Source organism: Panthera pardus, unplaced genomic scaffold, assembly GCF_024362965.1.
Source record: "Panthera pardus isolate Hobbes unplaced genomic scaffold, ASM2436296v1 HiC_scaffold_25, whole genome shotgun sequence".
Taxonomy (NCBI): Eukaryota; Metazoa; Chordata; class Mammalia; order Carnivora; family Felidae; genus Panthera; species Panthera pardus.
Genome location: NW_026526821.1, coordinates 29,570,807 through 29,595,146, shown reverse-complemented (window position 1 = coordinate 29,595,146; position 24,340 = coordinate 29,570,807). Strand labels below are relative to the sequence as shown.

Here is a 24,340-nt window from a genome sequence, read left to right as displayed (position 1 = left end):
ACAGGCAGCGGATGGGGTTGCCCTTCTATTGGTCCGAGTCCTGAGCGAAGTCTGGGTGAGACATGGAGGTGAGAAGGCCCACGAGGCTCAGCAGCGTGGAGAAAAGCAGCAGGAAGGAGGCGGTGAAGAGCAGGGCCGGGAGAGCGCTGAGCACCAGCAGCAGGACAGCTGGCAGCAGATGGCTCCACGCTGCGGCCGCGACAGGCCACAAGGAGCTCAGCAGGTAGGAGCCGGTGGTGAAGAGCGCGTGGCACAGCATCAGCGACAGCAGCAGGTAGAGGATCCCCTCCAGACCCCTCAGCACACGCTGAAATGGTTGCCGCCAGCACGACGTGGTCCACCACTGGGCCCAGCTCCGAGGTACGTGGCACCTGCACCAGCGCACCCAGCCCTGCCGCGTGATCCAGGCCGACCAGGGCACTGCCTGCTGCGGCCCCTCGCCGGCCCCGATGGCATCTGTCTCCACTTGGGGCTGCGGCATCATGGTTGGTGCACCTAGGGAGAGGGCCAGGCCAGCTGCAGAAGCAGCCCTGGAGATGCCTGGGACCTCAAGGCAGGTGGGGGTCCAGGGGTCGGGAGGGTACCAGCGTGGGTGGGGTGGGGCTTTGAGCTGGGGCGTGGATCTTACCTCTGGGCAGAAACCCCTAAGTCATGTTGCTTCCTGCAGCGCTCAGGACCGCCTGGCAGCCAGAGTCGAGCCCCCACTGTCATTCCTCCCCCCTCCTCCCCCCCTCCCCGGGGTTCCCCATTGTGACCCGGGAGGGGGTGGAGTCCAGCCAAGAGAGGAGCCAGCCGCTGCGCAGCCTCTCCATGGCCCCTCCAGCCTGGCAGGGGCATGGGGTGAGCCCACAGATGTAGATTCCCAGGCTTTCCTGCGGGAAGCCCCCTTGGGATCCCCGTTCCTACCCTGCTACCTGATATCCAGTCCCACTCTGCTCTCTTGTCTGTCTTTCTGGACGCCCATTCTCTGGAACCACAGAGGAGGCCAGAATGGCCAACCCCAACCCACAAGCTCGGAAATGGCTGCCACATCCTGTCCTGCGCTCCCTGTCCCTCATCTCACCTTCTATTTCTTGTCCTTAGACTCAGACCCAGGTGTCCACTGTCCATATTGTGGGTCCGGAGGTCCCCTGAGTTCAGAGGTACGCTCCTGTGTGCTCAGCCCAGGATGGAGGAAAGGAGACCTGGGAAGCAGCATGGCCAGTGTATTTCTGGAGGGCACTCAGATCCAAGGATGGAGGCAGAAAGCCAGGCCGAGCAGGGCCATGGGCACACCGCGCGCTCCCAGGAACAACCCCAGGCCCAGAAGCAGCAGCAGCAGGGCTTCGTGGGGGCTGAGTCTTCCTGGGACCACCGCTGCCGGAGGTAGGAGGACAGCCTCCCGCTGTCCCAGACCCTCACCGGCCCCCTGACTCCGGCCTCCCGTGAGAAGTGTGTGCTGTGGCCCGGGGGCGTCTGCGGGCCTGTGGAGAGAGCAGGTGGCCTCTGGGCTTCTAGAAGGTGACCACTTACCCGCCTGCCAGGATGCAGCGCACTTACCAGTGGAGCAGGTCGAAGGCCAGGAAACTGACCAGGAGCAGCAGCAGCAAGGCTGGCCCAGCTGTGGAAAAGACCGTCCGAATCGTCAGCCCCAGTGCCCCCAGCCCTAGAACGCTGTCGAGGAGCTGGGCCAGGTTAGGGCCCCAGGGGGACGTACGTGGACCCACTGGACTACACGACCCCTCCCCCGCACCCAGGCCCCTGGGAGGGACTGGGATAGGATAAGCAAGGGCTTTGGGCCTGGGTAAGCAGAGCTGGGTCATGGAGGGAGGTGGAGGTGACAGGAAGGACTAATGTGGGAGGGAGTGTGGGGAGTGGGTGTGTGGGAGGGAGTGGGGCCCTGGCAGACACTCAAGGGTGAGCTCGGTGGGAATCTCCCCCTCCCCACACACCCACCCACCAAACCCTCCTCACCTCTCGTTTCAGTCAGCTATTCTGGGACGGGGCAGCTGGGGCATTGTGACCTATTGCCAGGTGGGGCCCTGGGGCAGAGAGGGGGGCTGCTGCTGGTTTGGGCCTCATACGCTTAGCCAGAAGGGAGTCAGTGATTTCTGAGAATGAAGACTCATCCCCTTGCCTTTGGGAATTCTCTGCCCTAGGGCGTCCCCCTCCGCCCCCCGCCGTGGGGATCTGAGTTACCAGGAAGGCATTCTAACCCCATCATCACATGGGCAGCTGAGCACGAGAGGAAGGACTGCTTTCTTTCTCCTGCGGGTTCCCAGAGCTGTGTGTCCAGGGGCAATCATTCAATCTTCTTGTCGGCAGCTCTCTCTCCCCTGAGAGCTGGGTGATACCTGTGGGCCCCCGTGGGGGAATTTTCAGGATGGTAACCCTGGAGTGCAGAGATAGGCTCTGCCAGGAAGTTCCCTGAGGCTTTCTGGGGCTGGGCTCCCACCAGACTGCTAAAGGGTGGGGCAGGAGGGGGCTGTTTCTCAGCCCTGTGGTTTGTGGGAAGTGTCCCAGATACTGGGATTCCAGAAATGGCATAGATAATGTGAATGTAAGAGGGCCACATCATAGGAACCCCCAAACTGGAGGTTGAAGCTACCCTCTGAGAATGAAATTAAGGAAAATGGACAGATAAGGAAGAGATTGATCATCTGAAAAAAAAAACAAAACCCTATTCCCATGATAATCTGTAAGTGGGTGGTGGTTACAGAAGTTCCACCGCATCTCGGTTTAGTGACTTGAGAAGCAAGAGGGGAAGCGGATCATAACTAGGAACAGAATCCTTGCGCATATACCATACTTTGAAGGAAAACTGAATGGGGTGGGGGAAGAAGGGGACAGTGGCCATAGAGCCCCGAGGAGAGGAGACGGCAAGAATCAGGCACCAGGGGCTCCTGGTTGGTGGCTCAGTTGGTTAAGCAGCCAGATTCTCTGCATGGGCTCAGGTCATGATCTCACGGGTCGTGGAATCGAGTCCTGCCACAGGTTCTGCGCTGACAGAGTGGAGCCTGCTTGGGATTCTTACTCTCCCTCTCTCTCTCTCTGCCCCTCCCCCGCTTGCATGCATGTGTATCCACCTTCTCTCTCCCTCTCTCCGCTAAAACAAATAAATAAACATTAAAAAAAAAAAGAATCAGGTGGCGTATCTCATATCTGCCTCCAGTGGGCCCTGTCCAAAGACTCAAGCCTGGTGGACTTGACATCTTTGGAAGTGATGGGCTCAACAGTGCATAGAGCCAACGCTGCTGGCCCTTGGGACCATTCATTGGTGGTTCTTGCTTTGGTTCTTCCCAGAGTAATAAAGCAATGCCTGCAAAATTCCAAGGGAAGATTATTTCCAACCTAAACCCAGGTATCTGTCCAAATGATTATCACATATGAGAAGAATAAAGACATTGTAAGCCATGCAAGTTCTCAAAAATTTGACCTCGCATACACTCTTTCCTAGAAAGCTGCCGGAGGATGTGCTTCAGCAAAATCAGGCATTAAACCGCAAGGACAATACGAGACTAAAGAAATGAGGCTAAGTACAGGAAAGCAATGATGAGAAAGGCTCAGGATGTCAGCTGTGCTTCCCAGTGAAGAAAGCAAACAACCCAGCCTGGACTCAAAAGCAAGATGCTCCAGGAGGGATGTCTCCAGAAGAAAATGAGATTGATTATCTGCGGTTTTTAGATATGCTAAAAATAAATGTTCAGTTCCGCTGGTTGCTTTGGGATTAAATTATCCATTGGTGCCCAGAAAACCAAGCAGATGATAAAACAAAGTAATCACTAACTCCAGGGAACACAAAAAGTTGAACAGTAATATTTACATGGCCACAAGGTAAGCCCTGAATATCCATCCCAGTGATTTAGCTCTTTGGGAGGATGGAAGAAGTGTGTTAGTGTCCTTGAACGTATGTGTGGGGGAAGGTGGTAGGAAAAGCGAAATCCTTAATTCCATAGCAGGAAATCTACAGATAACATCTAGACCTAGAAAAATTAAGAGGTAGCAATAGAAGCATAGAGATAAATACAAGGAGAAATGGAGAAGCATAGAAAAGAGTCTTCTATTGCAAGCCTAAAATGTGATTTACCTTTAAAACTATATTCTGTAGTATTTTGGTCAAAATGATGTAGTTCAACATAAAGAAAATTAATGGAGGGTCATATTGTAGAGGTCAGGAACATACCCTCCCGGCATGAACGAAATACCAACTTCCAAATGTTACCTGGATGTGCTCTTGTAGCTTGAGATAGGATTTCCGGTGACAGCCTCAAACACCATCCAACTTGAAAGTTGTGAATCTCATGCATTTTAGATGGAGGTGCTCTAAATCTCCATCTAGTGCTTCTCAGCCTTTAATGTGCACATGAGCCTCCTGGGGTTGACTCCTCTGGGGATCTCGTTAAAATGCAGATTCTGATGCAGCAGGTCTGGGGTTGGCATTCTGCATTTCTAACAAGCTCCCAGGGGATGCCGGTCCTGTTGGTCCTCTGCCACATTTTGAGAAGGAGGGCTCTCAGAGACATTGATGTACAAAAGAGAGAGAGAGCTGGGGGGAGGTGGTGAGCAAACGACGGGTAGGTGGGGAGATGCCTCCTAGTGCATGTAGGTGCCATGGGGGGGGCAGTCTCCATCAAGGCTCACCTCCATCACAGGGAGAGCACTTAGTACAGAGTGAGTTCTGCCCCCGCATCAGGGACAGAAGGTTAGGAGGCCCAGGCAGGCAGTACATTCTACTACTTCTCTACTGTTGCAGCCAGACACATGGCCTCCTTTCTTTTCTTGATTTATTCCATCCATGCATGTGGGAATAAGAGGGCTGTATTAAGCTGTTCTCCCACCCTCAGTTCATCTGGTTAGTTTAGGAGCCCCTGGGAACCGCACATTATCTGGCTTCATCACAAAACCCTGAGATTAAGATATTATTGTCCCCATTTTACAGATGAGGAAACAGAGGCTCAGAGAGCGAGGGACTGTCCAAGGATACCCACACAAAATAATACAGCAGAGGCGGGTGTGAAATTAAGCCTGTGCGGTACCAAAGTCAGCTCTCCTCTCCACCTCCAGCCACCTGACCACCCTGGGGAGCCGGCAGGAGTGGAGCACCTCAGTGCAAACCTTGGAGCTGCGCCTCCAGAACCTGCTTCCAGGTACCCAAGTGGCAAGGGCCGAAGGCAACAGCCGAGCTGGGAGCAGATGCGAGGCGATGAGGAACTAATGAAGGAGCATAGAAGGCTCTGAGGGGTTCAGGGGGGCATGGAGGGACACGAAGGGGCCCTGAAGGTTGTTACAGGGCAGAAAGGCAAGGGGTAAGAGGTGAAAATAAGGATGAGGGGGCACAGGGGACACAATAGGTATCAGCACCCCACAGATCCGAGCCTCTGAGGGATCAGCCAGGGGTGGTCAGCATGCCCCATCCAGCCAGTCCCTTTGGGGGAATGTCCCCCAGTTCGTGGTCTGCCATTTCCTTCCTACAGAACCTTGCACTGTTGGGGAGAGTCAGCTCCCCTCAGCCCTGCTTGGTCAAGGTCTCTCTAAACCTTGAATATATGCACAGATACTTTTTTTTTAGTATTTATTTTTGAGAGAGAGAGAGAGAGAGAGAGAGAGAGAGAGAGAGAGCATGAGTAGGGGAGGGTCAGAGAGAGAGGGAGACACAGATTCCAAAGCAGACCCCCACGCTCTGAGCCAGCTGTCAGCCCAGAGCCCCACACGGGGCTCGAACCCACAAACCGCAAGATCGTGACCTGAGCCGAAGTTGGGCGCCAACCAACTGAGCCACCCAGGTGCCCCTACACAGATACTTTTTGAGCACTGACTAGGGACCAGGTGCTGTTCTAGGTCCTGAGGTGCAGCTTTGAACATATGGGTACAAGAAGCTCTTCTGGAGTGTGGCTTATCTTTGCTGGGGGGTGGGGACCCACATAGTGAACACATAACAAAACAAGATAATCTCAAAATGTTGAGTTGCCTTGAAGACAATAATAAAACAGGGTGAGAGGATAGAGTGGGTGTGGAGGATGGGGCTTGCTTTCATCAGAATGGTCAGCAAAGGCTTTTGGAAACAGGTGACGCTGAAAAGCAACCTGTAGAATGAGGATGCAAATTTGGTGAACCAGGGCAAAGGCCCTGAGGCTGGATGGGCCTGATGTGTTGGAGGGACTGCTAGAATGCCAGTGTGGCTGGAGGAATATGAGCCAGAGGAGCCCAGGGTGATGAGAGGGGAAAGGTGTGGGTAGGGAAGAGCCTTGTCATAAGGGCCTGGCCGGTGAAACCCCTAGGGACTTAAGGCAGGAGCAAATTGACCAAATTTTTTTTTTTTTAATTTTAAGGGAAGGAGGGAGGGAGGGAGAGAGACAGGGAGGGAGGGAGAGAGAGAGAGAGAGAGAGAGAGAGAGAGAGAGAGAGAACACAGTGGGGGAGGGGCAGAGAGAGGGAGAGAGAATCCCAAGCATTCACTACCAATCCCGAGGTGGGGCTCGAACTCCCTAACCATGAGGTCATGACCTAAGCCAAACCAACAGTTTGACGCTTCACCCACTGCACCACCCAGATGCCCCAGAACTTGACCCGATTTAACTGTGGGTGGGAGCCTCAGAAGGCTGAGATGTCCTAGTTGGGTGGCCCCTCACACCTGTCTATCAAACTTGGGTGAGGTTGGGGTCGGAGACAGAGAAGTGGCCAGATTGGGCTTTGGAGGAAGAGGGAGCAGCCCTCAGGACCTGTTCAGACCCACTTCTAGCTCCACGGGAGCCTGTCCTGACCTCCCACGGCAAAGAAGCCTCAGCGTATAGTACTGTCTTTCTGCCCGTGATCTGGCCAGCCCCGTGCCTCAGGAACCCTTGGCTTTGGCGCCTTTCCTTGAGTTTTTCTAATCCCCCTTTGGTGCCTGGGACCCAGCAGTGCTTCCCAGGCGGGCGCTCCAAGGCAGAAGTGAGGCCGTGCGGGCTCTGACCCAGTTACTCCCGTTCTGGGGACTCTCCACCCAGAATGCTTGGGTTGGGGCAGATGCCTTGAGGCGCTCCAGGACTTGCTTCTGCCTTGGTGCTGGGTCACTTCCAGGGGTACAGTGGGGTATTTCTTGGGAAGGATCATGTGAGACTGGGCCGCCAGAATGGTTTGGGGGTGATACAAAGTGTTTATATAGATAGAGGCCCTGCAAAAAATATTTGCTCAGGGCGGCACGCACTCCAGAGGATTCCTGGCCACCTCTGGGCATCGCTTCTTAGGTGGGGATGGCAGTATCTCCCTGGCGGGCTCCTTGCAAAGACAAAACACTGCCCAGAGGAGCACAGTGGACGCATTTCCTTCCTTCTGGGAGGCGATCTGGTGTGGAGGAATCAGAGGGGGCTGGGGAGCGGGAATGGGAAAGGGCCTGCGCTCTGGAATCCCGGGATCCGGGGCAACCAGCCAGCAAGAGACCCCGGGCTGCTGGCCCCGGGGAGGACACTGAGGTGGCTGTGGGGAAGGCAGCAGGGAGGGCCGGACGCGCGCGCATCAGGCCTCGGCCCCTCCACCCACGGCCCCAGCCCGCTGGGTATCGGCTCCCGCTCCTCTCCTCGGATTATGTAAACCCAGAACGTGGCAGCCGGGTGAGCAAAGGAGTAGGGGAGGGCAGGGGGAAGGAAGAGAGAAGAGAGGCGGGGCCGGAGAAGGGGATGGCGGTGGGAAGCACCGCCTCTGGTTGGGCCCCTCGAGTGGTCTTTCGGAAAGATTGCTGGAGGGCTAGTCCTCCCCCCACCCGCGCTCCGCCCCCGCCCCACCCCGCGCCTTAGTTTCCCCCCCCCCCCCCCCCCCCCGTCTTTCTGTCCCATCCACTCTGGCAGGGGGCCTCTGATTCTGGGTGGATTTCCCTCTCGGGTAGCAGTTTCCTCCCCAAAGTTCTCAGCTTTGCTGCCTTGGCCAAGTCAGTTGGGCGCTCTGAGCCTCAGTTTACCAGTTTGTAAAATAAGGTTTGATCGAGAGGCCACGTGCAAAGCGCCTGGCATGGTGTGTGACGCCAAGTAGGTGCCCACTGTGGGGCGGGCGCCTCACAGGATTAAGTGGGATCAGGGTGCCGAGGGGCTGTACAAACCCCAGAGGGCAGCGCACCAGCCGGGCGGGTGAGCTCGGGACAGCCGGAGGGGGCGGGGCAGGGTCGGCGGGTGCGGAGACCCGCGGCGGCCGCTCCGGGGTCTGTCGCTGGAGCACCGCCCGGGCCCTGCCCTGCCCACCCCTCCCCTCCCGGGTCCCAGGCCCGCGGGCGTGCGGTGGGCGGGCCGGAGGCGCAGGGGGCGTGCGGCGGCGGCAGGAAGGGGCGGGGGGCTCCCGAGCGCCCGGCAGGAAGAGACAAACCCACCGACCGCAGCAGGCCCCGCGCATCCGCACCTTTGGACTCAGCCATGTGGGGTCTCCTGCTCGCCTTGGCCACCTTCGCGCCTGCCGTCGATCTGGGTCTGGGGACGCCCGGCGCCTCCGGGCTGGGCCTCGCGCCGCCCGCTACCACCAAGGCCCCGGTCTCGACCCTGGCCCCGAGTAGCAACCCGGCACAGCAGCCCTCGGGGAAGAATAACGGTGAGCGCCCGGACCGAGGGCCCGCTTCTCGGGCTAGTCGGTCACCCTACTCTCCCGTCCACTGTGTGCCGACCCTTCCCCAACACACACACACACACACACACACACACACACACACACACACACGTACGCACACACACACTCACGCTCACACACTCCCTGCCTGGAGCTTGTGTGCCGACCCTTCCCCAGCGCGCGCGCGCACACACACACACACACACACTCCTCCCTTCCTTCCTCCCTGCCCCTTGTTACGGCTGCTGACTCAGCAGCCCTAGTTCCCGGCCAGACCAAGTCAGCGGTCCTGGGACTGGAGCCAGTAGGATGTTGCCTCTTTCAGCCCCAAACCTTCCCTTTTCACAGATGAGAAAACTGAGACCGGAGCCAGCAGAAGGGGAGAAAGAGGCACAGACAAAAGCACCGAGACTAAATGGTGCAGAATCAGACTTAGGACAGAGAGAGCTTAAGGGCAGGGGCTGGAAGGAAAGAAGGAGAGCAAGGCTGGGAGAGTGCTTTTTGCTGAGGCTGCCTGGAGGCTAGGGGCACCATCAGGGGAAGGGGAGAGGCAGGCTGCCTGACTTCCTGACTTTTCGGAAGTGAGTAGGTAGAGGAGGAAGTCAAAGGGATGGCCCCCAGGAGGGCTTCTCAGAGGAGGCAAATGAAACTGGGTCCTGAAGGGTGGATATCTCTGAATTAGGAAGAGCCAAAAAGAGAGAGCAGCGAAGAAGAAACAGTATGTGGAAAGGCATGGGTCACCAGATAGGAAAATGTACAGCCCGTTCTGGAGGTACCTGTAGAGCCTGCGTGGGTGCGTGGGGAGCTAGTGGCATCTGCCGTGTTCCAGGCCCTGTGCTGAGGGCGAGCAGGACACAGGCCAGCCCTGGAAAGCCTGAGCACCCAGACAAACATGAATCTGAGGACGGAACATCTCAGCCCAGAGGGCAGATGCAGCGATAAAGGCAGCACCGAGGCTTTGGAGCATGAGACTAAGTCTGGAGCTGAGGAAGGCTCCTGGGCTGAAATTCAAAGAATGGGAGTTAGGCAATGAGATCAGGGGTGGGGGACGGTGCGACGGAGAGGGTCAGCCCAGGCAAAGGCTTGGAGATAAAGAACTAAACTCAGCTCTTTGGAGCAACCAAATAGTTCCCAGTGGCTGGGTGTAGCTCTCCGTTGGGGAGGGTCAGCGATGAGGCTGGCCAAACATGTAGTCACGTCAAGAAGGAGAAGAAGCCAAGAACGTGCCGGGAGAGGCAGGTGGGGGTCAGACTTCAAGTCCATGCTAAGGTCTTTAGATACTTGAGGTCGGGGGTGGGGGTGCTGCTATGGGCTTGCATGCTTCTTGGGCTGGCAGACCACTCCATCTGCCCTGATGTGCCTCCCTGGTCCCCAGGGACCTCAGAACAGCACGTCCGGATTCGCTTCGTCAAGAAGAAAAAGGTCATTATAAAGAAAAGAAAGAAGCTAACTAGACCCAGACCACTGGTGACTACCGGGCCTCCAGTGATCACCACCCCTGCGGGAGCCCTTCACCTCCCAGAGGAGAAGGAACCAGGTACTGCCCTTCCGGGGGGCCCTGCCCAAACTTGCAGCCCATGGGCCACATACTGACATCACCTTTGGCCTCATGGGCAAAGGCATGGTCCCAGCTCGCCTAGCACATGGGCAAGCGTAGGCTCGGCTTCCTACCTGCCCTGACCACTCTCTCTCTCTCTCTCTCTCTCTGGTCCTGTTTCACTGCTCTGTCCCTGCCCCAGGCTGCCCCCCTTTGGGCCTGGAGTCCCTGCGAGTTTCAGATAGCCAGCTCGAGGCATCCAGCAGCCAGTCCTTTGGTCTTGGACCACACCGGGGACGGCTCAACATCCAGGTCAGCAGTCCTGGGTCCAATTAGGGCAACCCCTAGGAACTTCTTCCCTGCACCTCCCCAGGCACCATCCTGGCCCACCCTATACTGTTCACCTGAGTCTGATGGCCATGTCTTGTGCCCATAGTCAGGCCTGGAGGATGGTGATCTCTATGATGGGGCCTGGTGTGCTGAGCCTCAGGATGCTGAGCCGTGGCTTCAGGTGGATGCCAGGCGCCCCACCCGCTTCTCGGGCATTATCACACAGGGCAGGAACTCTGTCTGGAGGTGAGGCAGGCTAGCCCAGTCCAGGAAGTCATGGGCAGACTCGGGAGGGTTGGGGTGGGAGTCCTGAGGCCACGGAGGATCTCTCCCGACCTCTCCTGCCAGGTACGACTGGGTCACATCATACAAGGTCCAGTTCAGCAATGACAGCCGGACGTGGTGGGGGAGCAGGAACCGTAGCAGTGGGATGGATGCGGTGAGTGGTCCCATGGGGGCTGGGCCCCACTGTAGGGTACTAGGCTGGGCTGGGGCTCCTCTGAGGTCAAGGAACAGATGCCCACTCAGCATCCCAGGAGAAAGGGGGTTGTTGTCAAGATGCGTGGCACCCACCAGGCAGCCTTGGGGCCAAGCTGCTTTGGAATATGCCTACCTCCTCCCCAGATACTTTCTCCACGGGGTGGGTCTGCTTCATGCTGTAGCTTCCTGCTGGAACACCCTTTCTGGTCGATGGGCCTCAGACCCTTGCGCCACTTCTCACCTCCCCGCCGCTCTGGCTTTCCCATCTGACGGACCTCTTTTTATACCAGGCTACAGTGTGGGGCCCGGTCAGCTTTAGGACTGGCTGTTCCTGAGCGATGGGGCCATATTGGTCTAATAAGCTGCGACCCAGCCAGAAAGCATGGTTGCCTAGAGCAGCCCGTTGGCAGGGGGTAGGAGGGGTGGGCAGGTGGTCTGTGTTTGACAGAGAGTGCAGGTCTCCAGGCAAGCCCGCCAGGGTGGGTTTGGTGGTGAGCTCGGAGGCCTGAGCTCCTTCTCTGCTTCCGGGCCAGGCTGCTGGGGTTTGAGCAGTCCCATTAAAGGACTCGATGCCCCCAGGTATTTCCTGCCAATTCAGACCCAGAGACACCGGTGCTGAACCTCCTGCCTGAGCCCCAGGTGGCCCGCTTCATTCGCCTGCTGCCCCAGACCTGGCTCCAGGGAGGCGATTCCTGCCTCCGGGCAGAGATCCTGGCCTGCCCTGTCTCAGGTGGGCAGTCGGACAAGGGCTGGATGAGCAGGGTAAAAACCTCCGCCATGGACTCCCCCTTGACCGTGAATTCATTCTCCACCAGATCCTAACGACCTATTCCCTAAGGCCCCTGCACTGGGATCCTCTGATCCTTTGGACTTCCGGCATCACAATTACAAGGCCATGAGGAAGGTCAGACATGAACTCCTATGACCCAGGAGGGAGGAGCTGCCTAGCTCAGGTCCCCTTCCCACCAGGGCATAACCTGCTATGACTGTCCTCATGTCCCTACTCCCCCTACTGTCTCATCCTTCTCGCCCGTTGACCCCTAAACTCTGCCCCGGTTTCCTTTGCTGTGGTATTTCCCTCATCCTAACCCTTCCTTCTGGTCTGCTATTGCTCTGGTCCTATTCGGTGCCATGGTGCCCCATCTGTGTGGGCCACCGCTGGTTTTTGTGAGCCCTTCCATGGCCTCATGTGGTCTGACCCTTGGGTCTAATCCTCCCGTGCCCCATGCCGTGCTATACTCTGCCCCTGCCCACCCCCCCAGCTGATGAAGCAGGTGAACGAGCAGTGCCCCAACGTCACCCGCATCTACAGCATTGGGAAGAGCCACCAGGGCCTGAAGCTGTACGTGATGGAAATGTCGGACCACCCTGGCCAACATGAGCTGGGTACTGGCAGGTTCTGGGCAGGGAGAGGTAGGCACAGGGAAGGGTTGTGGGCGCGAGCCCACGTGGAGCCCCTGTGTTCCCAGGAGAGCCTGAGGTGCGCTATGTGGCCGGCATGCATGGGAATGAGGCCCTGGGGCGGGAGTTGCTCCTGCTTCTGATGCAGTACCTGTGCCGTGAGTTCCTGCGAGGGGACCCGCGCGTGACCCGGCTGCTCACCGAGACACGTATTCACCTGCTGCCCTCCATGAACCCTGATGGTTATGAGACTGCCTTTCGCCGGGTAGGCCGCCTGGCATGAGGGCCACCCTGCTCCTTCTGCCCTGATGCCTGCTTGGCTTGAACAGGCCCCTTCCCTGGCAGGGCTCGGAGCTGGTAGGCTGGGCAGAGGGCCGCTGGAACCAGCAGGGCATTGACCTTAACCATAATTTTGCTGACCTCAACACACCGCTGTGGGAAGCAGAGGATGACGGGCTAGTGCCTGACACCGTCCCCAACCATCACCTGCCACTGCCCACTTACTACACCCTGCCCAACGCCACCGTATGTATTCTGGGGAAGTGGTGGAGGGTCGTCGGGGGGCTCTTGTCTCTGTCTCCCACCTCACCCCACCTGACCCTGTCTAGGTGGCTCCCGAAACGCGGGCAGTGATCGAGTGGATGGAGCGGATCCCCTTTGTGCTGAGCGCCAACCTCCACGGGGGTGAGCTCGTGGTGTCCTACCCGTTCGACATGACCCGGACCCCGTGGGCTGCCCGTGAACTCACGCCCACCCCGGATGATGCCGTATTCCGCTGGCTCAGCACCGTCTATGCTGGCACTAACCGGGCCATGCAGGACCCAGACCGCCGACCCTGCCACAGCCAAGACTTCTCCTTGCACGGCAACATCATCAACGGCGCTGACTGGCACACAGTCCCCGGGAGTATGTGCCTCAGGGTAGAGTTAGCCCTGGCCCCAGAACCCTGTCCCCGTGAGACAGTCTGCTCGGTCCGCATAGAGCAGCGGTGTTGACCATCCCTCCGGGAAGTGTCTCACAGAGGAGGGCTACCAGGCGGGCAGGGCTCCCTTCCCCCACTTAGGCTCCAGTATGCATGGCCACCCTAGGTATGAATGACTTCAGCTACCTGCACACCAACTGCTTTGAGGTCACCGTGGAGCTGTCCTGTGACAAGTTTCCTCACGAGAACGAGCTGCCCCAGGAGTGGGAGAACAACAAAGATGCCCTCCTCACCTACCTGGAGCAGGTTGGATCCGAATCCCCCCCGACCCTGGCCTGCCGTGGTCTGCTGTCCGTGTAGGGTTGCAGCTCCCACCAGGGGGGGCCTTCCAGGGTCCAACCGGACGTGCTGACTCACAGAGGCCTTGGGTCACACTTGGTATCAGATTGACCTGGAGGGTTAGAGCACTGAAAGCACAGTCTGCCGGCAGGGCAGCATCAGACATCATCAGCCGGGAGGTGTAGACCGCACAGCAGTATAGACCCGGGTCCACGGAGCTGTCCCAGAGCTGTCTTGGGAGAGCTGTTCTCAGAAAAGACCTATTATTCAAGTGCAGGGGGTGTCCTGGCATAGACGCGTCACATCCCACAGGAACTATATCCCTTGTGATGGCTCTGTGAGTATGGTTTCCAAAGGTTCCAAAATGACAAGCCCTATGTCAAGGGTCGCTGAACTTGGGGAAACCCAAAGATGAGCCTTCCTACCAGGTGTTTGTAGTTCTCCCAGTCCAGATGCATTTTATCCATCAGGAGTTTATTTTATTTTATTTTATTTTATTTTATTTTTATTATTTTTTTATTTTTATTTTATTTTATTTTTTTAACGTTTATTTATTTTTGAGACAGAGAGAGACAGAGCATGAACGGGGGAGGGGCAGAGAGAGAGGGAGACACAGAATCGGAAGCAGGCTCCAGGCTCTGAGCCATCAGCCCAGAGCCCGACGCAGGGCTTGAACTCACGGACCGCGAGATGGTGACCTGAGCTGAAGTCAGACGCTTAACCGACTGAGCCACCCAGGCACCCCCGCTTTTTTTTAAAAACATATATTTATTTTTGAGAGAGAGAGCATGCACATGAGCAATGGAAAGGCAGAAAGAGAGGGGGACAGAGGATCCAAAGTGGGCTCTGTGTTGAGAGCAGAGAGCCCGATGTGGGGCTCAAACGCACGAACTGAGAACGTGACCTGAGCCGAAATTGGACGCTTAACCGACTGAGCCACCTAGGTGCCCCCATCAGGAGTTACTTTTACCAGGGTATTGCCACCTAGGAACATAGACATGCCATCGTCAAGTCTGCCGTGAACAGAGCTGGAAAATGAGGTGAAGGTCACACCTCATGCAGAAAGAAAAGGGTTTTGATAGCCTTTTCCCGCACAGGTGCGAGTGGGCATTGCCGGAGTTGTGCGGGACAAGGACACAGAACTCGGGATTGCCGATGCTGTCATTTCTGTGGACGGGATTAACCACGATGTAACGACAGGTGTGTCGGGGAGGGGATGGCGGAGGTGTGGGAGGCCTTCAGGCAGGGTCAGAAGCTGAGGATCACTGGATCCTGATCGTGACCTTCACTCTTGTCAGCATGGGACGGGGATTACTGGCGCCTGCTGACCCCAGGGGACTATATGGTGACCGCCAGTGCTGAGGGCTATCACTCAGTGACGAGGAGCTGCCGGGTCACCTTTGAAGAGGGCCCAGTGCCCTGCAATTTCCACCTCACCAAGACTCCCAAACAAAGACTTCGAGAACTGCTCGCCTCCGGGGCCAAAGTGCCCCCAGACCTTCGGAGGCGTCTGGAGCGCCTGAGGGGGCAGAAGAATTAACACCTCCAGGTGAACAGCCCCAAAGCCTTGGGCAGGCTGGACCTGTCCAGAACTGAAAGCGGGAGGGACAGAGTGGGGGGAGAGGTGCTGAGGCTCATTAAAGCTACTTGGTACCTCAGGCAGCCTTCCTGCGGTCTCTGTGTCCCAGGTCCCGCCCCTGGGCCAGGCCTCGGCTTCCCCTCCTCCCCGATCCTAGTCCACACACGCTGGCAGGCTCTCATCAGATGACTTCTGGAGAAATGGTGTGGAAAGAGGATCCCGCCTGGGTTCTTGAACCTAGGGCTTGCCAGAGCAACTCCTCCATCAATCAGCTTCTGCAGCAGGAACCATTGCAGTGCTCAGACCCAAGCATGCAAGGCGTCAAGGATAAACAGTGCCCTCCCAGCCTCCTGGGGCTCACCGTCAAGAGAGGGGACAGTTTGGCACGGTGCGGGCCATGCTGTGGGAGCACAGACGGGATTACATGCGTGGGTGTGAAATATGGCAGCGCAGTTCGGCAGGGACTCAAAAGGTCAAGGATGCAACAGATGGGAAGGTTCTCGGAGATTAGATGGGAGGCGGCCCAAGTGTGGGGTATGGACCGAGAGCTCCAAGGAGAGACAAGACGAGGAAGACAGAACAGCGGGGGACATAAGAATTTGCTCCACCAGCCCTCTTTGGAGGGTGTTGGTAAATGACAAGATTTGATTCATTTCCTTCAGACTGAAGGGCAAATTATGTGTCAGTCTTGCGAGGGAAATAGCCCGCTTAGGTATTTTAAGCAGAGGAAAATTTAACGCTGGGCATTGGCTATAAAGGTTTTGGAAGAGCTGGATGAGAAAAAGAGAGAAAGGAGTTTTACCTGAAAATCAGGCCACTTACCATTTGCAGCCACTTTGCCATGATCACTTGTCATGGCTCGAGGCTGAAGCAGAATAATTTCTTCCTTCCTTCCACTTTCTAATCTCCAACCTACAAAATCCACTGACAAAATCTAACTGTAACTGGGGTGCCCAGCTGGCTCAGTCAGTGGAGCGTGCAACCCTTCATCTCGGGGTCGTGAGTTCCAACCCCATGTTGGGTGTAGAGATTACTTAAAGAAATAAAATGTTCAGAAAAATCTAACTGTACCCTAGCTTGCAAAGAAGCCCACAAAATGTTTCCAGGCGCACTGCCCCCCCCCCCTCCCCCCGCCCTGCAGTTCAGAGGAGAGCTTGTAAGGGGCAATTACTAACGTGTAGATTCAACACAAAGACATCCATATAGCCTTCTGTTAGGCAAGCTGTGCCTTAGTGTGGGCTGTTGTCTTGTCTCTGTTTCTAGAGCTGTTTCCGCCCCTCATATTTTCTTTTAATAAAATGCTTATTTATTTTTGAGAGAGAGAAAGAGGAAGCATGGGGGAGGGACAGAGGGAGACAGATCTGGAACCGGTTCTGCAGTGTCGGCAGTGAGCCCGATGCGGGGCTCCCAACTCACAAACTGTGAGATCATGACCTGAGCTGAGGTCAGACACTTAACTGCCTGAACCGCCCAGGTTTGGCACCCCAAGCCTCTCATATTTTCAATCTCAGATCACCGGGAGGAATTCAGTGCCACAGGTCCCATCTCCCTGCTCCCCACCGCCAGCATCATCTTTTCCCCAAAACAAGAAGAGATGGTTTTTATTCGTCAAAGCTGAAGATACATAATGAAAAGTGCACTTAAGAGCCCAGCTTATTGGCTGAGTGGTTTACAAGACGGGACTCAACTATAGACTATAATAAACTCACTTCCAATGTAAAGATACACGCACCTTGAAAGTAAAAGGCTGAAAAAGAGGGATGCCTGGGTGGCTCAGTCGGTTAAGCGTCCAACTTTGGCTCAGGTCATGATCTCACAGTTTGTGGGTTCGAGCCCCGCCTTGGGCTCTGTGCTGACAGCTCAGACCCTGGAGCCTGCTTCTGATTCTGTGTCTCCCTCTCTCTCGCCCTCCCCCACTTGCCCTGTGTGTGTCTCTCTCTCCCCCCACTTGCCCTGTGTGTGTCTCTCTCTCTCTCAAAAATAAACATTAAAAAAAATTTTAAAAAGGTTGAAAAAGATACATTATGCAAACATTAATCGAAAGAAAGCAGGAGTGGCTATCTTTTTTTTTTTCCTAAAGATTTTATGTATTTATTTACATTTATTTATTTATTTATTTTGAGAGAGAGAAAGCACAAGTTGGGGAGGGGCAGAGAGAGAGGGAGAGAGGGAGGGAGGGAATCCCAAGCAGGATCTGCCCTGTCCATGCATAGCCTGAAACAGGGCTCGAACCCACCAACCGTGAGATCATGACCTGAGCCGAAGTCAGACGCTTAACTGACTGAGCCATCCAGGTGCCCCATGATTTTATTTTTGAGTAATCTCTACACACAACGTGGGGCTTGAACCCACAACCCCAGATCCAGCGTGCCCCGCCGACTGAGCCAGCCAGGTGCCGCGGGAGCGGCTCTCTTAATGTGAGCTAAAGTTGACTTCAGGACAAAGTGACCTTTCTGTATGCATTTTAGATTTAGCGGTTCGGAGGGAGAAACAGAGCAGGTTCAGTGTTTTTTGTTTTGTTTTGGAAATTGGCTCTTGAGCATGAAAAGGGAAGCAGGCCTTGATGCCAAGATGATGTCTTGGCAAGAGACTAGAGGGATAGCAAGAGTGCCAGCCCTTCCCCTCCTCTCGGGACCCACTGAAGGTCACCTGATCTGGGAGGTGGGGAAAGGAAACTGGGCCCGACCTGGGTGGGGAGGGGAAAGGACAGGCTCAAGAGGATGGGCGGCTTGCACCGGCATCTGTCCCAACAACCTGGGGCCCTGGGTCAGCAGGGCCGGTGTAGACACTACCCATCACCTCTTAATGAGTGGCTGCTCTTGAGTCAACGGCCCCACTAGCCGTGGGTCCCGCTCTGCTACAGAGTGCTGTGCGCGTCGTCTGACCTTCCTGTTTGTCAACAGCCCAGGACGCTCCCCCTCTTGAGACAGAAGGGGAGTCCTTGTCACCGGAGTAGTGGTGCTCTGAAGGCCTAGCCCCTGTTCTCGAGGTGCTGGCGATGGGGATGGTGGAGGCCCTCAGCGTCGCATCCAGAACCTTCTCACCAGCCGGCACACCCATCCCTCGACTGCAGGGCGTGTCGGCTACTGACAGCTCATAGCTTCTCTCGAGTACTGCTCTTGGCCAAACGGGAGCCTCTTGACACTGGGGTTACATGCTTTGGCAGCCTGTAACCGGCGACTGGCACGGAGCCATCAGAGCTATCTCCTTGCCACCGAGAGGGTCCAACGTGGTGGCCTTCAAGCTCCAGAGGTCCCCATTGGGATCGTGTCAGACTCCTGCTGAGACCACATTCTTAGCTCTTTCCCCTGCCCTCTTCTGCTCCCCTCACTGCTTTTCTTCGAGAGAGCCCTTTCACCAGCACCCACGTCCCCACTTTAGCTCTGTTTCAGGGGATCCCACCCAAGGGACTAGGCTTACGGCAAGTGCTGAGTAAACGGGGGGCTCTGATGACAGGGTAGCCCCCCCCCCCACCAGTCTGGGTTTTGCTGAAGGAATTCGAGGCCTTGCTGGGGTTCTTCCTCTCGCTCTGACAGGCCTCACTCTGCACATACACACACGGGCCCAGACAGCTCCCTGTGACCCCCTCTTTCCTCAACTTCTGCTCCTGAACTGCTCCCCCAAGGAAGCAGGTGTGAAGGACTTCTGTCAACCTTGAGGCTTCATTATGAGCTTCCGGTCTTCGGGTGAGACCGAGAGAGGGGGGCGTCCCTGCCTCACTCAACAAGAGGGCAGCGAGGTGCCCAGCGGTCTCGGTAACTGCTCCCGGCCCGGCCCGACCCCGTCGGGCTCCGTGCTTCGGAACGGGCCGGGGCACCGTTGAGAGGCCTGCCAAGTTTGGGCCTCCTCGGCAGCCACCCCACCACATTCCACCCGGCGGCCACAGTTTGTCTTGGCAAGGTGGCCTTCTGGGCCTGGCTCCCAGAAGGGCCTAGGGAGCAGCCCGAGACAAACCAGCTTTCACCACAGAAGCCGAAGCTTGAGTCCACGCCAGCCCCAGAGTGGCCGGGGCCCTCCTCCACCCACCTGAAGGTGAACTTGGATTCTGGGCGAGTGGGCGGAAGCGTGGAGGGGAGCCAGGCTCCCAGGTGAGTGGAACCCCAAGAGGGCCATCAGGGATAGGGACCCAGGCCAGGAGGGGCTTTCCTGGACTCACGGGATGGCTGCCAAACTGCGGAGCATCCCTTGGCCACAGTGCCAGATACACGGCCCTTCGCAGCCCTGCCACGGAGATGCGTCCACGCTTCCCCTCTCCCAGCGGCTCAGGAGCTTCCCCCAGCTCTGCCGGGAGCCCTGGCAGCCCTGTCCGCCCGCCCGAGGGGTGCACTGCACAGCCAGGGGTACATCAGAAGCCGCTTTCGTTCCCAGGCTAGCAGGGGATGGATGGGGAAGGAAAGGCTTTGAAGAAACAAGATGGCAGGTTGCTGGGCCCCAAGGAACAACAGACCTGCTGAAGCATTTTTCCTTCCCCTTTTAAACACTTGGCTCCTGCTCTCTCAAGGAATAAAATTACCTGAAGAATGTGCCCCCAAAATGGCCTTGTCTGTGTTATTGTCCTGGTGCGAAGCCTTTTCTGTATCTTTCGAGTCGGGAGATCTCTTCCATTCTGTCTCCAGTGGCGGGGGGTGGGGGCGTCTGTGCAGCTAGAACCGCCTTGGCAGTCCTCACAGCTCTAAACCCAGAACCACACCATCTGTCCAGGGTTGCCACTCCTCTCCCCTGCAAGCCCCCTGCTTGGCAAGGCAGGGAGATTTGGGCCCCTTTCCCTTTGGGAAGTAAGTGGAGGCAGGGTCTTCTGGAAAGATGGCTCACGAGTGCCCTTCTGCAATTCCAGTAAAGGGGACCCAAAGCCAGGAGTCCAGCTAGGGGGAGACAGGTTAGAGTTGAGGTAGAGTGACTTAGGGAGACATTAATTTACATGTGTTCTTTTGTGTTTGCAGCCCTGCTCCCAGAAGGTAGCATGGCAGGGTGATGTACCCCGGCAGTTTGCAGGGCTCGGCATTTTGTTTCCCAGAAGCCTATCTTCCTGAGAAATCGGGGAGGTGAGGGCCAATGAGTGCCTTCTGGGAAGAGCAGTAGAGAGAGAGAGCAATGAAAGGAGAGACAGATTGAGATTGAGACTGAGAGAGAGGGAGGGAGAGACGTGAAAGGAGAGAGATTAAGATTGAGATTGAAAGAGACAGGGAGGGAGAGAGATGAAAGGAGGGAGATTGAGACTGAGACTGAAAGAGAGGGAGGGAGGGAGGGAGGGAGATGAAAGGAGAGAGATTGAGATTGAAAGAGAGAGGGAGGGGGAGACATGAAAGGAGAGAGAGATTGAGATTGAGATTGAAAGAGAGAGGGAGGGGGAGAGATGAAAGGAGGGAGATTGATATTGAGACTGAAAGAGAGAGAGGGAGGGAGATGAAAGGAGAAAGATTGAGATTGAGATTGAAAGAGAAAGAGGGAGGAGGAGAGATGAAAGGAGAGATTGAGATTGAGATTGAAAGAGAGAGAGGGAGGGAGAGAGATGAAAGGAGAGAGAGATTGAGATAGAAAGAGAGAGAGAGAGATTGAGGGAAACAGGGGAGGGACTACCTATTAACAAATGGTATCTCCTGGGTAAAGGATGGGAGTTCGCCGTCAAACACATAAGTAGACAGTTAATGCGATGGCTTAACATCACACGTACGATGAATGCAATTCAGCACGTTAACAAAATAATGGAGAAAATCATGTGATGATCTCAAGATATGCAGAAAAGCATTTGATTAAATTAAATGATTTAAATAATTTAAAAAAATTTTAAAGAAAATTAGGAATAAAAGGATATCTATAAAACCAAACATGATATTAATGATGAAAAGTCCAAGTTTGCCTTTTGAGGTCAGGAACAAAACAAAGATGTCCACTATTACTCCTTTTATTCAACAGTGAATTAAGGGTCCAACCGGTGCATTTAGGTAAGAAAAAGAAAGAAGGACTGGAAATGAAGAAGTAAAACTGTCCTTTGTAGCTAAAAAAATCCAAGAAAATCTATGGATAAAGTATTACTATATGTGAGTTAAGCAAGGTTGCTGGGTATAAGGTTATTATTCAAAAATCAATTGCATACACACAACAAACAGTGAAATTAAGAAAATATTATTTATAATAGCATAAAGTAATCAAATACCGAGGAATAAATGAAAGATGTGTAAGACAGAGGCCTATAAAATATTATTAAGAGGAGTTTTAAAAGAAATAAGTGACGGAATATACAATATCCATAGATTGAAATACTCAGTATATCAAAGACATTAATTCTCCATTAACTGCTCTACAAATTTACAGATGCAATGCCAAGGAAAATTCAGCAGGTTTTTGAAATAGAAATTAATGAACTGATTATAACATTGGTATGGAAATGCAAAGGACCAAGTGTGGCCAAGATAATCATGAAGAACTAAGCTGGACAATTTGCCATACTAGATATCAAAAGTTACTATAAATCTAACGTAATTAAGATAGTGTGGTATTAACACACATATATAGTGTGTAAATCTATAACACACATATATAGTGTGTACATCTATAAATCTAACGTAATTAAGATAGTGTATGTATTAACACACATATATAGTGTGTAAATATAAACAAAAGACCAGTGGATCAGAATAGAGAATCCAGAACAGACCTATACATATATGGACATTTGATTCATGATAAATTCATTTGATTCATGCACCCACTGTGGTGTGGTGGGTAAAAGTTGGTCATTTCAATAAATGGAGCTGAGCCAACTGAGCATCCATACAAAAACAATTAAACGGAACTCCTCGCTCATACCATGCATAAAAATATCTTCTTGATTTGGGGGTAGGTAAAGATTTCTTAAAAGGATACAAGAAGTGGGGGCACCTAGGTGGCTTAGTTGGTTGAGTGTCCAACTCTTTTTTTTTTTAATGTTTATTTTTAGAGATGGGGAGGAGCAGAGAGAGAGAACCTCAAGCAGGCTCTGCACTGTCATTGCGGAGCCCCACCCAGGGCTCGATCCCTCGAACCATGAGATCATGACCTGAGCTGAAATCAAGAGTTGGATGCTTAACTGACTGAGTCATCCATGTGCCCCAAGCACAGGACTCTAGATTTTGACTCAGATCATGATCTCACGTTTCCTGGGATCAAACCCTGAGTCAGGCTCCATGCTGAGTGTGGAGGCTGCTTAAGATTCTCTCTCTCTCTCTCTCTCTCTCTCTTTCTCTCTCTCCCTGTGCTCCTCCCCCTTTCATGTTTCACTCTCTCTCTCTCAAAAAAAAAACCTACCAAAAACCAACCATAAATAAATGATTGATAACTTAGACTACATTCAGTTGAGAAGTTCTGGTCATTAAAAATCTCATAATGAGGGGTGCCTGGCTGTATCAGTTGGAAGGGCATGAGACTCTTGATCTTGGGTTGTGATGAGCCCCACATTGGGTGTAGAGATTACTTTAAGAAATTTTAAATCTCATAATGAGAGTGAAGAGAAAGAGAATGTTCAGGAAACGATAGGAGAATGAGTCCACAGGGATAGTCAATGCTGCACACTCATCAGGATCCTCGCGTTGGGGGTCTTCTTGTGAACACCAGTCTTCAAGCATGGTGGCCTCAAGGAGGTGGCCCATTTCCTCCCACTGGGTGTTATTACTGCCACCGAATGGTAGCAGAGGAAGGAAGGTCAAGGGTATAGGTGCAAAGGCGTGAGTAGGGAGGCAGGAGGGGCCACCCTAGGTTAGGGGCTAGAGACTTCAGAGAAACACGGTCTGTGAAGAGCCCATGAGAAAGACACTGTGATGTATGAACTTTCTTTTTTAAGTTTATTTATTTTGAGAGAGAGAGACAGAGAGAGTGAGCGGGGGAGGGGTGTAGAGAGAAGGAGAGAGAGAAGCCCAGACAGGCTCCACACGGTCAGTGCAGAGCCTGGCAGAGCCCAATGTGAGGGTCAAACTCACGAACCATGAGATCATGACCTGAGCCAAAACCAAGAGTCGGACTCTTAACTGACTGAGCCACCCAGGCGCCCCTGAACTTTTTCCTATTTAGAGAAGTTATCCCAGGGAAGAGAAAAGATATCTGGGGGTCCATTCGAACCACCTCAAGGATGTTCAATGCTTACCTCATTCTAAAATTGATCACGCAGGGGCCCCTGGCAACTCAGTCAGTAAAGCGTGTAACTCTTGATCTCGGGGTTGTGAATTTGAGCCCCACGTTGGGTGTAGAGATTCCTTAAAAAAATAAACTCTTTAAAAAATAATAATAAAATAAAATTGACCATGCAGTGGGAAAACAGACCTTAGAGGTTACTCTGGCCAAAGTCTTCTAGTCCATCTTCAAGGGCATGAAGCTTTATTGTTTTAGCTTTCACATTTGGATCCAGAATCCACCTAGAATTAATTTTTGTGTATGGTGTGAGGCAGAGGTCAAGTTTAATTTTTTCATCTGAATATCCAATGGACTCAATGTCATTTATTGAAAAGACTGTCTTTCCCCAAATGCATGGCACTTCCCGTTTTTCTGGGAGAATTTTCTTTCTGGAAGAAGAAGGGTCCTGCCAATATAGGTACAGGTGGGGAGAAGGGCATTTTGCAGAAGTCAGGAGGAGGGCTGGTCAAAGCTGCTGCCTAGCTCTGCAGCTTGAGTCAGGGAAGCCTGTCCACAGTGGGTCCTGCCTGAGCTACACGCAGCCCCAAAGGTCGCCAGATCCCCAGGGTAGGATGCAGAACACAGAAGCTGGGCTCTGTCGGGAAACAGGTGGCAGGAAGGCAGAGAACTTCCTGGAGATGCTCCCTCTCTAAAGGGCTAGGAGTGGAGGCTGTCGGTGGCTTGCCCATATCCCTTCGGACTTATAGTCCAGTTCCGGTACCTGCTTGCAACATCCTACAACAAAAGCCTAACTGGTGGCTTTTTCTGTGCAGATGGGAGGACAGGCCAGAAGTGCCAGAGGGGCAATCTGCTGGGAGCCGGCCTCAGGCAATTGCACAGGAGGGCTGGGGGATCAGTATCCCAGATTCTTTGCCACTCAGGTGGGAAAGCTCTGAGTTGTGTTCTACCCTGTCTCCCAGAGTTCTCCAGCAGGGCACTTGTCTCAGGTTCTGCTTCTAAGGGAACCCAAACTAAGACAAGTGGGAAAGAACATCATATTCACTTGTCTCAGGTTCTGCTTCTAAGGGAACCCAAACTAAGACAAGTGGGAAAGAACATCATATCA

The 24,340-nt window shown here is 54.2% G+C and overlaps 3 protein-coding genes and 1 long non-coding RNA gene across 7 annotated transcripts; 2 read left to right on the top strand and 2 right to left on the bottom strand.

Moving 5' to 3' along the window:
• Window positions 1-12: 12 nt before the first annotated feature.
• On the bottom strand, window positions 13-1,193 carry TMEM239 (transmembrane protein 239). 3 transcript variants are annotated; one of them, XM_019462725.2, is made up of 2 exons: window positions 1,064-1,193; window positions 13-495 (listed from the first exon to the last, which is right to left on the bottom strand). In XM_019462725.2, the coding sequence occupies exon 2, from the start codon at window positions 482-484 to the stop codon at window positions 26-28; it is 459 nt and encodes a 152-aa protein (XP_019318270.2). In that variant the 5' UTR covers window positions 485-495; window positions 1,064-1,193; the 3' UTR covers window positions 13-25. The 3 variants fall into 3 exon arrangements, with proteins under 3 accessions (XP_019318270.2, XP_019318271.2, XP_019318269.2); XM_019462726.2 differs by lacking the exon at window positions 1,064-1,193 and adding an exon at window positions 644-726 and having other exon boundaries at window positions 13-560; XM_019462724.2 differs by lacking the exon at window positions 1,064-1,193 and adding an exon at window positions 629-715.
• CUNH20orf141 (chromosome unknown C20orf141 homolog) lies at window positions 1,189-1,977 on the bottom strand. The gene is made up of 2 exons (XM_019462723.2): window positions 1,540-1,977; window positions 1,189-1,463 (listed from the first exon to the last, which is right to left on the bottom strand). Exons 1-2 carry the CDS (start codon window positions 1,800-1,802, stop codon window positions 1,223-1,225), a joined length of 504 nt encoding a protein of 167 aa, XP_019318268.2. The 5' UTR covers window positions 1,803-1,977; the 3' UTR covers window positions 1,189-1,222.
• LOC109274790 (uncharacterized) lies at window positions 1,441-4,016 on the top strand. Its single transcript, XR_002083824.2, has 2 exons — window positions 1,441-1,673; window positions 3,437-4,016. It is a non-coding gene; the product is annotated as an uncharacterized LOC109274790 (long non-coding RNA).
• A 3,852-nt stretch (window positions 4,017-7,868) lies between these two features.
• CPXM1 (carboxypeptidase X, M14 family member 1) lies at window positions 7,869-15,211 on the top strand. Of its 2 annotated transcripts, none has more exons than XM_053890388.1 (15): window positions 7,869-7,979; window positions 8,324-8,529; window positions 9,929-10,081; window positions 10,284-10,393; window positions 10,518-10,657; window positions 10,760-10,850; window positions 11,471-11,621; window positions 11,707-11,795; window positions 12,154-12,277; window positions 12,361-12,557; window positions 12,638-12,817; window positions 12,901-13,198; window positions 13,381-13,520; window positions 14,651-14,753; window positions 14,852-15,211. In XM_053890388.1, exons 1-15 carry the CDS (start codon window positions 7,963-7,965, stop codon window positions 15,091-15,093), a joined length of 2,241 nt encoding a protein of 746 aa, XP_053746363.1. In that variant the 5' UTR covers window positions 7,869-7,962; the 3' UTR covers window positions 15,094-15,211. The 2 variants fall into 2 exon arrangements, with proteins under 2 accessions (XP_053746363.1, XP_053746362.1); XM_053890387.1 differs by having other exon boundaries at window positions 7,958-7,979; window positions 9,920-10,081.
• The last annotated feature ends 9,129 nt before the right edge of the window (window positions 15,212-24,340 follow it).

Bases quoted from the DNA above. Each gene is read 5' to 3' on its own strand.
- TMEM239 (XM_019462726.2), bottom strand. From the start codon at position 711: ATGACAGTGGGGGCTCGACTCTGGCTGCCAGGCGGTCCTGAGCGCTGC. The intron at 561-643 runs GGTTTCTGCCCA...CCCCTGGACCCC, and splicing joins AGGAAGCAACATGACTTAGG to CACCTGCCTTGAGGTCCCAG.
- CUNH20orf141 (XM_019462723.2), bottom strand. From the start codon at position 1,802: ATGACCCAGCTCTGCTTACCCAGGCCCAAAGCCCTTGCTTATCCTATC. The intron at 1,464-1,539 runs GTAAGTGCGCTG...CTCTCTCCACAG, and splicing joins GCCTTCGACCTGCTCCACTG to GCCCGCAGACGCCCCCGGGC.
- CPXM1 (XM_053890387.1), top strand. The intron at 10,851-11,470 runs GTGAGTGGTCCC...CGATGCCCCCAG, and splicing joins GTAGCAGTGGGATGGATGCG to GTATTTCCTGCCAATTCAGA. The intron at 11,622-11,706 runs GTGGGCAGTCGG...ATTCTCCACCAG, and splicing joins CCTGGCCTGCCCTGTCTCAG to ATCCTAACGACCTATTCCCT.